Here is a 13479-nt window from a genome sequence, read left to right as displayed (position 1 = left end):
CTACTTAGCTATCCTTTTTCCACTAACATCTGGTCTAGATTACTGGCTTTATAATGATTTTTCAAGTATGGTACTATTAGTCCCCCAACATTGTTCTTTCAGAAGAAGCTTTCAATATATTAGGTCCTTCGCATTTTCCTATATATTTTAGAACCATAACGTCAGTTTCTATTATAGAACTTCCTAGGATTTTGATAGGAATTATGTGGGATCCACTAATCAAATTGGGGGTAATTAAAGTATTTCTGAGTCTGCTCATCCATTAACATGGTACATCTCTTTATTTATTGAGGTGTTCATTTTTTCAGCAATGCTTTTAGTTTTCCATGTATTGTACATCTTTGATAAAATTATTTCTAAGCACTTTTATGTTTTTGATATTATAACAAATCACATTTAATTTTTTAAATTTTCCAATTATGCATTAGCAGTATATAAAAATAGAAGTAGTTTTTGTAGGTTGACCTTGTATCTTGGGACTTTGTCATCTTCACATGTTAATTTTAGCAGCTTTTTCTTTGTAAATATAAAAAAGTAGTGAGATTATTACTAATCTAAAAGTGAAAGTGTTCAGTCTTTTGTCATTAAATATGATGTTAGCTGTAGACTCTTTAAAGTATGCTCTTTATCCGACAGAGAAGGCTTTTCTCTACACCTAGCCTACCGAGAGTTTTGCTATTTGATTAATGAAGTACTTAATAAAAATGAGCAACTAAATTTACTTGTCTAAAGACTGATAGTTTTACTATAGCTGAAAACATTTGCATTTAGGGTATAATGCTATTGCAATGGAATTGTTGGTTATGATTTGTAGTATTTTAAAAAGTCCCTTCAATTTTGCAAAATGCTTTATCTTTCTTTCTAAATACACTCATATATTCTTCCACTAACTCCTCCTGCCCACCTTGTGAGGCAATTAGACAGGTTTGATACTGTTGTGAACCCAAAGTATCTGAGACAGGTCTCAGTCCATTTAGAAAGTTTATTTTGGCCGAGCTCAGTGGCTCACGCCTGTAATCCCAGCACTTTGGAAGGCTGAGGCGGGTGGATCATGAAGTCAGGAGATCAAGATCATCCTGGCTAACACAGTGAAACCCCGTCTCGACTAAAAGTACAAAAAATTAGCTGGGCGTGGTGGTGAGTGCCTGTAGTCCCAGTTACTCAGGGGGCTGAGGCAGGAGAATGGTGTGAACCCAGGAGGTGGAGCTTTCAGTGAGCTGAGATCGCGCCACTGCACTCCAGCCTGAACGACAGAGCGAGACTCTGTCTCAAAATAAAAAAAAATAAATAAATAAAAGAGAAAGAAAGTTTATTTTGCCAAGGGTGTGGATGTGCCCATGACATGGCCTCGGGAGGCCCTAATGACATGTGCCCAAGGTAGTTGGGGCACAGTTGGCTTCATACATGAGACATCAAATCGGTATGTGTAAGAGGTACATTGGTTCAGTCCAGAAAGGCAGGACAACTTCTTCAGTAGATATGAGACAAATGGTTGCATTCTTTTGAGTCTCTGATGAGCCTTTCACTGAATATACAATGTACATCTGAGAGGAGGATAGAGAAGCAGTCACTTCTGCCTTAGTCTGGCTCAGTGAAGCAGTGGGGTGGAGGAAGCCGTCAGATCTGCATCTGTCTCAGGTGAGCTGCAGAGGGATGACTGAGTTCTGTCTGTCCTTGCTTCACGGGAATTTCCTGCAGGCAAACGGTGAGGGAGGTCTGTAGCTTTTTTACCTTTGTAACCCTCTTATTCAGGAATAAACTGAGAGGCAGGTTTGCCGAACACAGTTCCTGGCTTGACTTCCCTTTGCTTTCATGACTTTAGGGTCTGGACATTTCCTTTCCTTTCACACCATCTTAGTCTGTTTGGACTGCCATGACAAAATCCCTTCCGCTGGGTGGCTTATAAACAACAGAAATTCCTTCCTCACAGCTCTGGAGGCTGCAAGTCCAAGATCCAGGCACTGGCAGATTTGGTGGTGGGGTGAGGCTGGGGCTGAACTGAGACAACCTATTTCTTCTCCTCATGTTCTGGTTCGTAAGCGGTGTCCTCTTGTTTCCTCACATGGTGAAGGGAAAAAAACCAGATCCCTGGAGCCCCTCGACCTTATTTTTTTTTTTTTTTTTTTCTTTTTGAGACAAAGTCTCGCTCTGTCACCCAGGCTGGAATGCAGTGGCGTGATCTTGGCTCACTGCAGCCTCTGCCTCCAGGGTTCAAGCAATTCTCCTGTCTCAGCCTCCTGAGTAGCTGGGACTACAGGTGCATGCCACCACGCCTGGCTAATTTTTGTATTTTTACTAGAGACAGGGTTTCACCATATTTGTCAGGCTTATCTCGAACTCCTGACCTCAGGTGATCCACCCGCCTTGGCCTCCAAGGTGCTAGGACTACAGGCGTGAGCCAGTGCACCCAGCCAGAGCCCCTTTTCTAAAGGTTCATCTCATTCCCAGCTGGAGCCTCTTTTCTAAAGGCTCATCTCATTCCTGACGGCTCCAAGGCCGCACCTCCAAATGCCATCAGCTTGGGAGAAAAGATTTCAACACAGGAATTTTGAGGGGGCACAAACATTTGACCGTGCAGATTCTGTGTGACAGGTGACTCCCAGCATTTACGTGACAGGACTGGAGCTGAGTGGCCAGGCTGGGGCTGAACTGAGACAACCTATTTCTTCTCCTCTTGTTTTATTTTCTCCATTTCGCTCTGTGCAACCTGCCATATTTTTGGAATGACTACTACAGACTTAAATACAAACTCTTTGACTTTGAACATTAAATTTGCTTAACATAGAAGTAAACACTGGCTGGGTGTGGTGGCTCATGCCTGTAATCTCAGAACTTTGGGAGGTCAAGGGTGGATCACTTGAGGCCAGGAGTTCGAGACCAGCCTGGCCAACATGGTGAAACCATCTCTACTAAAAAATACAAAAAATTAGCTGGGCGTGGTGGTGTGTCCCTGCAGTCTCAGCTACTCTGAACACTGAAGCAGGAGAATCACTTGAACCCGGGAGGTGGAAGTTGCAGTGAGCCAAGATCATGCCACTGCACTCCAGCCTGTGGACTTCGTCTCAAAAAAAAAAGGAGTAAATAAGAAGATGGGAGTAACAGAAAACAGCAACAGCACCCACCAACCTAAACTAGACGTGAATTAATGTCACTATGATGTTCATTTCTTTAATAGTTAAGGCCCATTGGGGTAATGTGTGGGCACAATTTCAATACTTGTAATAATTCCTGAAGAACTCTTAAGGTGTTGGCTGATACTAAATAACAATGTTATATGCTTTTCTTTAAAAACAAGGTATGTCTGAGACAGCATCGTATTCCCAGAGCAGACTGGATGTGGAGAAAAGGGATTCAGAGTCCCTTGACAATAACAGCAGTGACAACCAGTCAACCACACAGCCGCCAGCAATGGGCTCAACAGCCGAAAACAAAACAGCAGCAGAGCTGTGTGGCACACTCAGGTCCAGGGGAGGCATCCAGGCCAGTGCACGGATAGCTCAGGGGGGACACGGAAAAGCTGGAACTGGGCAGAGGCAGCCTGCGGGTTCTGTCTCTGTGGCATTAGTTTAGGTGCAGTCGGCCTGGTTATGGTCAGGTGTGGCATTAGTTTAGGGGGCAGCTGGCCTGGTTATGGTCAGGTGTGAATTTAGTTTAGGGGCAGCCGGCCTGGTGGTGGTCAGATGTGGCATTGGTTTAGGGGCAGCCGGCCTGGTGGTGGTCAGATGTGGCATTAGTTTAGGGGCAGCCGGCCTGGTGGTGGTCAGGTGTGGCCTGGTGGTGGTCAGATGTGGCATTAGTTTAGGGGGCAGCCAGCCTGGTTATGGTCAGGTGTGGCATTAGTTTAGGGGGCAGCCGGCCTGGTGGTGGTCAGGTGTGGCATTAGTTTAGGGGGCAGCTGGCCTGGTTATGGTCAGGTGTGAATTTAGTTTAGGGGCAGCCGGCCTGGTGGTGGTCAGATGTGGCATTGGTTTAGGGGCAGCCGGCCTGGTGGTGGTCAGGTGTGGCCTGGTGGTGGTCAGATCGACACTTTCAAGTACTTCTGGTTTTCAAGAGCTTCACGGGATCTGTGCCTGCTGGAAGTTGAGCAATAACTCTCCAAATGTTAATGCAAAGCTCTTAAGGGTGTGAGCTTGCCAAAAAAACTTACATCTGCAGCATGCGATGTCTTGAAATATGGCCAAATATGGAGATTTCATTTTTAGAATGGATGTGATTTGTTCTTGCTTCCTATAAAAAAGTTTCAGGCGTCGTCATATTGAATCAAGTAGACTTCATTTAATGAGGTAATTATGTAAGAGTTTTTTTAAATGTTCATAAATGTCTGGCAGCCGCTTATTATCATCTAAAAACTCCGCTTGGTTGTCAGATTATTTGAACAAACTGTCAGACACATTATAAGTCACAAGCATCTAATGCTAGTTTGGGAAATGAACTCATATTTTTTTAATAGACCTTCTACCAACTTTACAAAGGTAGCGTTCTACAAATTTTAAAAAAAAGTTGTTACATGGTTATAAAACTTAAAATTTATAGAAGTAATTTGGAATGGGAATCATGTTTCTATAAAACTTAAAATTTATAGAAGTGAAATTGAAATCATATTTCTATAAAAGTTAGAATTTATAGAAGTAAATTGGAATTGAAATTGTGTTTCTATAAAACAACATTTATAGAAGTAAATTGGAATTGGAATCATGTTTCTAGCCTAATATTTAATGAGACAATATGCAGGAAGACTGTCTCCCATGTGCTAATTACTTTTCGGGAGTGTGTTCAGGATGAGGCCCACGGGGGATCTGAGCCTCAGACAGCAGTCAGGGCAGGGAGCACACAGGCAATGCTGGTGGAACTAGAAAAGCACAAACCACGCAATAGAACTAGCTATGAAAGAGAGCACCATGCAATCATATTTATACTACAGAATTATTACAGAACTTATGCTGCAGAATTAATACATTTCCTTATGGGTTCTGAGTATCAGCAGGGTGTCACTGACTCTGTGGCAAGAGCAGAAACCTTCAGATTGAGGCAAAGTCAAAGCTTTGAGTGAGAGTGAACTTAAATACACTAAATGGGAGGCTCTTCTTTGGTTAAAAATGTGATTTGGGAGAATAATAAATTATACATATTCTATATTGTTCATATAATATATAATTAATATAATAACACTATAAGTAATATATATTATATATATGTATGTGTGCGTTAAAAGCCTCTTGAATGCCTTCGTATCGGAACTGCTTCTATTTATGTTTTTTTCTTTCAGATTATTTTTTCTTTATACATTAACTCCTCAACATTTGTTATATGAGAAATTGATGTAGTTAAGGGCCTTCTGAATAGGAAAGAAAAGTGACATGTTTTCATCTAATATATTAAAATGGAATATTGCAATAGGGATTTTGTAATCATTCATTATTACTTTTTTTTTCTGAATTATTTCCGGAATTTCTAGCTTTATTTTTCTCTATCCATGGTCATTTTTGGAAGCTTCGCCTGCTCCATCTAGAATCAAACATAACTTAATAGTAATATGATTAGTTGAAAACTTTAACTTTGGTTCCCTGTCCCCGCTTAACAGAGCCAAGTGTCTTGACATTTCCGCCTCGGTGTAATGCACCCCGTGGTCCTTGTGTGGACCGGTGACTCCACCACGATCCTGGGAACAGCCTCTCCTTCCCTATTTCCCTGTCTCTACCCTTGCCATCCTGCTTCTCTCCATCTTCAGATTCACTCAGTTCCCTTTTTCCTGCACCCTTAATGCTTCCTAAGGCCTCAAGGGCATTTTTCTAGAGGATCGCTGAGCTCCTCCTCCTTGGGCTCCTTCCTGGAGTCACTGCCCCGTGCGCCTCCCAGGACGGAAATCTCCTGTGCTATAGTGACACAGGACCTGTCATGTGCGGATTCACCTCTCCTCCCTCCCTCTACCAGTGTGATTAAGTCCTTTATAGAATAAGGACTTGTTTCCTGCCAGAGAGAACCACCCCAGTCAGCTCTGCCTGCAGAACGCTGCATTCTGGGATGTCCCGGGGAGAGGTGACAGTCACCTGTGGAAATTATGTTCTGTGGCCTTCTCTTCCCAAGAGCCATCATCAGTTTGTTTAAAGATCTTCTGCCTCCATTGTGGCCCTTACTAAAAGAAAATGGAATTGCATTTCTCCAATGAGTTTGAATTTCCCTCATGGAGCCAGGTTTATCAGATAAAACTACATGGGTTAACAGCCTTCATCAACCACGATGTTTATATAAACAAACACGAGGTTTCTTCTGACTCTGCTATAATAGCTTTGATATTTTATATCATCCTCATCAAATTTTAAGAGGTTGATTTAATCCATCTTATTTTGCTTATGATAAGCTTTCAAACATCACATAAAATCTTCAAGAGAGACGTTTCAAGAATTTTCGAGAATGATTTCTATAGATGCAGCATGTCCCTGGATAGAGCAAAGAAAGTGTCTCGTGTCTGGATCATCACACCATAAATTCTGTGCACGAATAAAATTTCTGAAGAAGTGCCACGGGAGTGCTGAGTTTCCAGGGTGCTGCTGGAGAGGCATGAACAGGTGCCAGGCGAACACGGCGGTGCTGAGTTTCCAGGGTGCTGCTGGAGAGGCATGAACAGGTGCCATGCGAACACGGCAGTGCTGAGTTTCCAGGGTGCTGCTGGAGAGGCATGAACAGGTGCCAGGTGAACACGGCAGTGCTGAGTTTCCAGGGTGCTGCTGGAGAGGCATGAACAGGTGCCAGGTGAACACGGCAGTGCTGAGTTTCCAGGGTGCTGCTGGAGAGGCATGAACAGGTGCCAGGTGAACACGGCAGTGCTGAGTTTCCAGGGTGCTGCTGGAGAGGCATGAACAGGTGCCAGGTGAACACGGCAGTGCTGAGTTTCCAGGGTGCTGCTGGAGAGGCATGAACAGGTGCCAGGTGAACACGGCAGTGCTGAGTTTCCAGGGTGCTGCTGGAGAGGCATGAACAGGTGCCAGGTGAACACGGCAGTGCTGAGTTTCCAGGGTGTTGCTGGAGAGGCATGAACAGGTGCCAGGTGAACACGGCGGTGCTGAGTTTCCAGGGTGCTGCTGGAGAGGCATGAACAGGTGCCAGGTGAACACGGCGGTGCTGAGTTTCCAGGGTGTTGCTGGAGAGGCATGAACAGGTGCCAGGTGAACACGGCGGTGCTGAGTTTCCAGGGTGCTGCTGGAGAGGCATGAACAGGTGCCAGGTGAACACGGCGGTGCTGAGTTTCCAGGGTGCTGCTGGAGAGGCAGTTCCCACCATCCTCAGTGGCTGCTCTCTGGAGACGCAGTTCCATTGAGTGATGCACCATGTGCTCTGAGGATTTCTGCAAAGCAACAACCTCCAGAAACGTTTAGCGCAACCCCTGCTGTTTTCAGTTTCTTCCACGACCTAAAATAACTTACTGAGCAATTCAGAGAGAAATGTAAATCATTGTCCTTTTTATTTCTTACCAGTTTCCTTGTTATCGTTGGGGCAAAAGCCTCTTTACTATAACCCAGAGGTGGGTTTTATTTATGCATCTGTGCATTTGCTGAGCAAAACCTGGAGCCCACAAAAAGTACAGAACTTATAAGACAGAATCATATGAAATTTCAGTCATTGACAGATTTCTTTCTGCTTCTTCTCTTGTTCATTAAACGGATTTTGAGCACCTATTGTGAGATTTGAATGACCCATGAGTTCTGAGCTTATTCAAAAAAATGTTGATCTGAGCAGACACGATGACTTCACTTTAATGTTTATCATCCTCTCTTTCAAGTGTCTGAGTACAGCGTATGAGATCACCAGGGGAAAGTGACTGTTAGTCACTTTGGAATAGAACTATAGGGGAGAGTCCAAAAGGTAACATTTGTTTTTACATTCTTGCAGTGAAGACACAAAACTTATATGCTTTTACAAAATCTAATAATAACATTTGGTAATATAGTCAGTAATGGACTAATCATAAAATTATGTATCTGATTATCCTCAGATGTTAAACAGAATTGCTAGATATGCTAAAATCAGGGTGGTTTCCATTAATACCATCACCATTATTTATTATCTCAAAAGAAATGTATTGAGTGCCTGTTATAAGCCAGCCATCCTTTTAGCATTGGAAAAATAAAGCAATAGCTAACATTTGTGGAACTGTGTCAATACGCCACAATGCACCTATAATCGCTTTTAATCCCCAGAACAATCCTTCCTGCTGGGGCTGTGATACGGACTTACCACGCCAGCTTTGGCGGTGCTGAGCAGCTCTTATCAGCTTCCTAATGTGTCCCACCTGTCTGATATCACCTTCAGGGTCATAAAAGCCCTATAAACTATACACTGTAGCTAATCAGCTTCAAAGCAGTCTTAAAGCACCCTTTGTGGAAAATCACTTACAGTAGGAGAGATTCCTGACGTTCCAGCCCGAGTTTCCTTCAGGCTGAGCAGAGAGGCTGCCCCTGCCGCTCCACCTGCGTGTTCCTGCTGCAGCCACCAATAGGTCACTTGGTCTTTCATTCCTAGATGCTCCCGCTCTTCCCCCAGGTGAGGGCCAGTCAGGAGGGGGTTGCCAGCATGCACTCATTCTCAGGTATTCCTGGCTTATCTATTTCGGGCAGAAGGTGGATGTCAGACATACATACCTAAACACAAGGAGAAACCGAGTTTATCAACAAAAAGAGACCAACCTTTGCACGGGGCAATGTGAGGTCCTAGAATTTCTGTCATTGTTTTATTTGCATGTGAGTGAGTTCGGTATTCACGTAGCACGATGCCTGGTTCACAGGCTGAGTATGAATACCTCATTATTATTCTTCACCAGTTTTCAGTAACAAAGCTTGGTTTGGAAATAGTGCAGTGGAAATTTTCACGATTTGGGGATGAACAACTTTTAGATAGCGTGCACCTATTCTGCTTAAACCTAAGTCAGACCTTGGGGAGGCCTCAGGTGAGAAAGTAGATTTTCTTCCAAGTCATCCTCTCCTTTGGGGGCGGGGGGAGGGGGGGGGCGATGAACCGCATGTTGAGAATGAGGGCAGAGGGATCACACAGGCAGCCTTGGAGTCTAAACACGACCTTGCCCTGGGGCCCGCTCTGAGGAGTCTCCAGCCTCGATGACAGGTGGCTCAGAGCAGGGAGCGGAGAAGACTTCCAGCCACAGGGCTGGTTCTGCCTGGTCACATTCAGGAGTCCCGCGGGCGTCAGAACTGCTCCTGGATCCCCTCTCCCAGGCAGTCGGCTGCCCGTGCTGACTTGTGAGCTGTGCTGCGTGTTGAGCAGGAATGTCCGTCGCGGTGGGGGCGCTGTTGACAGTTCCGGGATCACAGCAGCGCGCCCGCTGCGGGAACTGGAGCCGCGTGAGCTTCCGCCTCTCCCGCTGTGCCCCCTGCGCGGGCAGGCCCTCCTGCCCCTGGGGCGAAGGAGGACCACACCGTTCTTGGCAGTTCTCTGTGGCCTCCCAGGAGCTCTGCATGTGGGACGACGTCCCCGGATCCTGCTCACCTTTTGCCTTCTTCCCCGCAGTGTCATCCTGTGACCAAGAGCACCAGTCTGCCCTGGAGGAAGCCAAGCAGCCCAAGAACGACAACGTGGTGATCCCTGAGTGTGCGCACGGCGGCCTCTACAAGCCAGTGCAGTGCCACCCCTCCACGGGGTACTGCTGGTGCGTCCTGGTGGACACCGGGCGCCCCATTCCCGGCACATCCACAAGGTAAACAGGCCGCACCCACCCCCGCGACCACGGGAGGCTTTGGGGCGTGGAAACCAGGAAAGCAGAACCCTCACATCCCTGATGTGCACACACACTCACACACACACACTCACACTCCCCCTACGCACACACCCACACTCATACAATCCCCCCAAACACCCACACTCACACACACGCACACTCATACATTCCCCCACCCCCCGCACACTGCCCCCCCACAATCCCCCAACACACTCACACACACTCATACACTTCCCCCCCCACACACTCCCCCCACACACACACTGCCCCCCACACACAATCCCCCAACACACTCACACACACACACTCACACACTCCCCCCACACACACTGCCCCCCCACAATCCCCCCCACACACTCCCCCCACACACACACTCACACACACACACTCCCCCCCCACAATCCCCCCCACACACTCATACCCACACACACTCCCCCCCACACACACTCCCCCCACACACACACTCACACACACATACCCACACACACTCCCCCCCACACACTCCCCCCACACACTCATACCCACCCTCACATCCCTGATGTGCACACACACTCACACACGCACACTCACACTCCCCCCCCCACGCACACACCCACACACAATCCCCCAAACACCCACACTCACACACACGCACACTCACACATTCCCCCCCCCCCCACACACACTGCCCCCCACACACACAATCCCCCAAACACACTCACACACACTCACATACTCATACCCACACACACAATCCCCCCCACACACTCTCCCCACACACTCATACCCACCCTCACATCCCCCACATCCACACACACACACTCACACCCAAATTCATACAATCCGCCAAACACACACACTCTTACACACTCATACCCACACTCACACACACCTCCACACACTCCCCCCACACACTCATACCCACACTTACATATGCCAACACCCACACTCACACACACTCTCACACACAATCTCCGAAACACCCATACTCACACACACTCCACACACATACAATCCCCCAAACACCCACACTCACACACTCTCACACACACTCATACCCACACACACACTCCCCCCCAAGTCCCCCCCACATATTCATACCCACACTCACATACTCTCCCAACACCCACACTCACACACACTCATACAATCCCCCAAACACCCACACTCACACACTCTCACACACACTCATACCCACACACACACTCCACACACACACTCCCCCCCCACAATCCCCCCCACATATTCATACCCACACTCACTCTCCCAACACCCACACTCACACACACACACTCACCACACACACTCCCCCCACACTCACACACACACTCCCCCCCACACACACTCATACCCACACTCACATACTCCCCAACACTCACACACACACCTCACACACACACTCATACAATCCCCCAAACACCCACACTCACACACACTCATACACTTCCCCCCCCACACACACTCACACACTCCCCCCACACTCATACACACACACACTCATACCCACACACGTACTCCCCCACACCCACACACACACTCACACTCCCCCCCACACACTCTCCCCACACACTCATACCCACCCTCACATCCCCCACATCCACACACACACACTCCCCCCACACACTCATACAATCCCCCAAACACACTCACACACACTCTCACACACTCATACCCACACTCACACACACACTCCCCCCACACACTCATACCCACACACACACTCATACCCACACTTACATATGCCAACACCCACACTCACACACACTCTCACACACAATCTCCGAAACACCCATACTCACACACACTCCACACACATACAATCCCCCAAACACCCACACTCACACACTCTCACACACACTCATACCCACACACACACTCCCCCCCAAGTCCCCCCCACATATTCATACCCACACTCACATACTCTCCCAACACCCACACTCACACACACTCATACAATCCCCCAAACACACTCACACACACACACTCACACACACACACTCATACCCACACACACACTCCCCCCACACACACACTCCCCCCCCACAATCCCCCCCACATATTCATACCCACACTCACTCTCCCACACCCACACTCACACACACACACTCACACACACACACTCCCCCCACACTCACACACACACTCCCCCCACACACACACTCATACCCACACTCACATACTCCCCAACACTCACACACACACACTCACACACACACTCATACAATCCCCCAAACACCCACACTCACACACACTCATACACTTCCCCCCCCACACACACTCACACACTCCCCCCACACTCATACACACACACACTCATACCCACACACGTACTCCCCCACACCCACACACACACTCTCATACACACACCCACACTAACTCCCCCGACACACCCCCACACTCACACACATGCCCATTCGCACACTTCCCCCACACACTCTCATGCACATTCACCCACACTCACACATACCCACACACCCACACTCACACATACCCACACACCCACACTCACACATACACTCTCCCCACACACTCGCACAGTCTCTCCATCAGCTGGGGGTGTTGCACCTCCTCACCTGGATGGTCCGGGTCTCCAAGTCGCGACCACCCAGCGCAGGGCGATCCTCTGCTCTTGCACATGAGGTGCCTGTAAAAGCCAGTGGCTGGGCCGGGGGATCCTCTGCTCTTGCGCATGAGGTGCCTGTTAAAGCCAGTGGCTGGGCCGGACCAGTGGCTCACGCCTGTAATCCCAGAACTGTGGGAGGCCAAGGCGGGTGGATCGCCTGAGGTCAAGAGTTCGAGACCAGCCTGGACAACATAGTGAAACCCCATCACTAGTAAAAATACAAAAAATTAGCCGGGTGTGGTGGCAAATGCCTGTAATCCCAGCTACTTGGGAGGCTGAGGCAGGAAAATGGCTTGAACTTGGGAGGAGGAGGTTGCAGTGAGCCAAGATCGCACCATTGCACTCCAGCCTGGGCGACAAGAGCGAAATTCCACTTTAGCTGTTGGAAGCTGGAGGAAACCGTTTCTTTAATGGCCTCCAAAACCGCCCGAATGGCAGGTGGAGAGCAGCAGGGCCTTCGCCTTCACAGGCAGCGCCGGCTCCTCTGCCTCACTCTGGCCAGACAGAATCTAAAAAGTGGCTCTGGGGCCCAGTGCCAGGGTGGAAACATGGACAGCATCAAATACCAGTGGCAACTTCCTTCTGCTCCTTATTTTGGCAAAGGGAGCTCAGCATTTCATAAGCTGAAAGAACCGATTGTCCAAGATGGCTTTTTATGGTATTCACACATGTGTGCCTGGAATTCATCACTTTTAGAAAAAGTGAGACTGTGCTAAAGACAAGGGCAATGAAAGTTATTCGAGGGTCTGAAATACAAAAATAACTTGTTCACTCGAGTTTTGTGTGAGTTGGAGCAACGTGAGGGATTTCACTGTAGCACCCGAAGAACAAGAGCTGTGTGTTCATGGAAATTGTATAACCGTGGGTAGAAATGGTTTTGCAGCTCTTTGTAACATGAATTTGACTTTGATTTTTCCTAGATTTATATAAAAATAGTTTTAAAATCTATGAAAATATTATCTCTTAAATGTTATCAAATGTAGCCACTGATGTCACCTCTGATGCTTAGGCATGAGCATTTGGATGCTTCCTAAACTATTTTCCAAATTTGTCATCTAGTGTCACCAGTAGACATTTGTGGGGGAAACTGTGTAATTTCCAGGGGCTCAGGGGGACTAATGCCTGTTTCACCAAGATCGGGTCCATCCATCAC

At 47.5% G+C, this 13479-nt stretch overlaps 2 protein-coding genes across 4 annotated transcripts in view; one reads left to right on the top strand and one right to left on the bottom strand.

Moving 5' to 3' along the window:
- Window positions 1–13479, top strand: part of SMOC2 (SPARC related modular calcium binding 2) — a 222244-nt gene that overhangs the window by 144106 nt on the left and 64659 nt on the right. For all 3 annotated transcript variants that reach the window (XR_004442684.1, XM_033234195.1, XM_033234196.1), the window contains exon 8: window positions 9517–9703. Coding sequence is in view for 2 of the 3 variants with exons in the window: in XM_033234195.1 (XP_033090086.1) it covers window positions 9517–9703 (187 nt within the window). In the remaining variant the exon portion in view is untranslated. The remainder of the gene's footprint in view (window positions 1–9516; window positions 9704–13479) is intronic.
- LOC117096865 lies at window positions 5326–12508 on the bottom strand. Its single transcript, XM_033234197.1, has 2 exons — window positions 12277–12508; window positions 5326–8636 (listed from the first exon to the last, which is right to left on the bottom strand). The coding sequence occupies exon 2, from the start codon at window positions 7325–7327 to the stop codon at window positions 6419–6421; it is 909 nt and encodes a 302-aa protein (XP_033090088.1). The 5' UTR covers window positions 7328–8636; window positions 12277–12508; the 3' UTR covers window positions 5326–6418.

Source organism: Trachypithecus francoisi, unplaced genomic scaffold, assembly GCF_009764315.1.
Source record: "Trachypithecus francoisi isolate TF-2019V2 unplaced genomic scaffold, Tfra_2.0 Lachesis_group15, whole genome shotgun sequence".
Classification (NCBI taxonomy): domain Eukaryota; kingdom Metazoa; phylum Chordata; class Mammalia; order Primates; family Cercopithecidae; genus Trachypithecus; species Trachypithecus francoisi.
This window is presented reverse-complemented; position numbering and strand designations above follow the sequence as displayed.

Excerpts from the sequence above, each read along its gene's own strand:
- LOC117096865 (XM_033234197.1), bottom strand. The coding sequence starts at position 7,327 with ATGGTGCATCACTCAATGGAACTGCGTCTCCAGAGAGCAGCCACTGAG.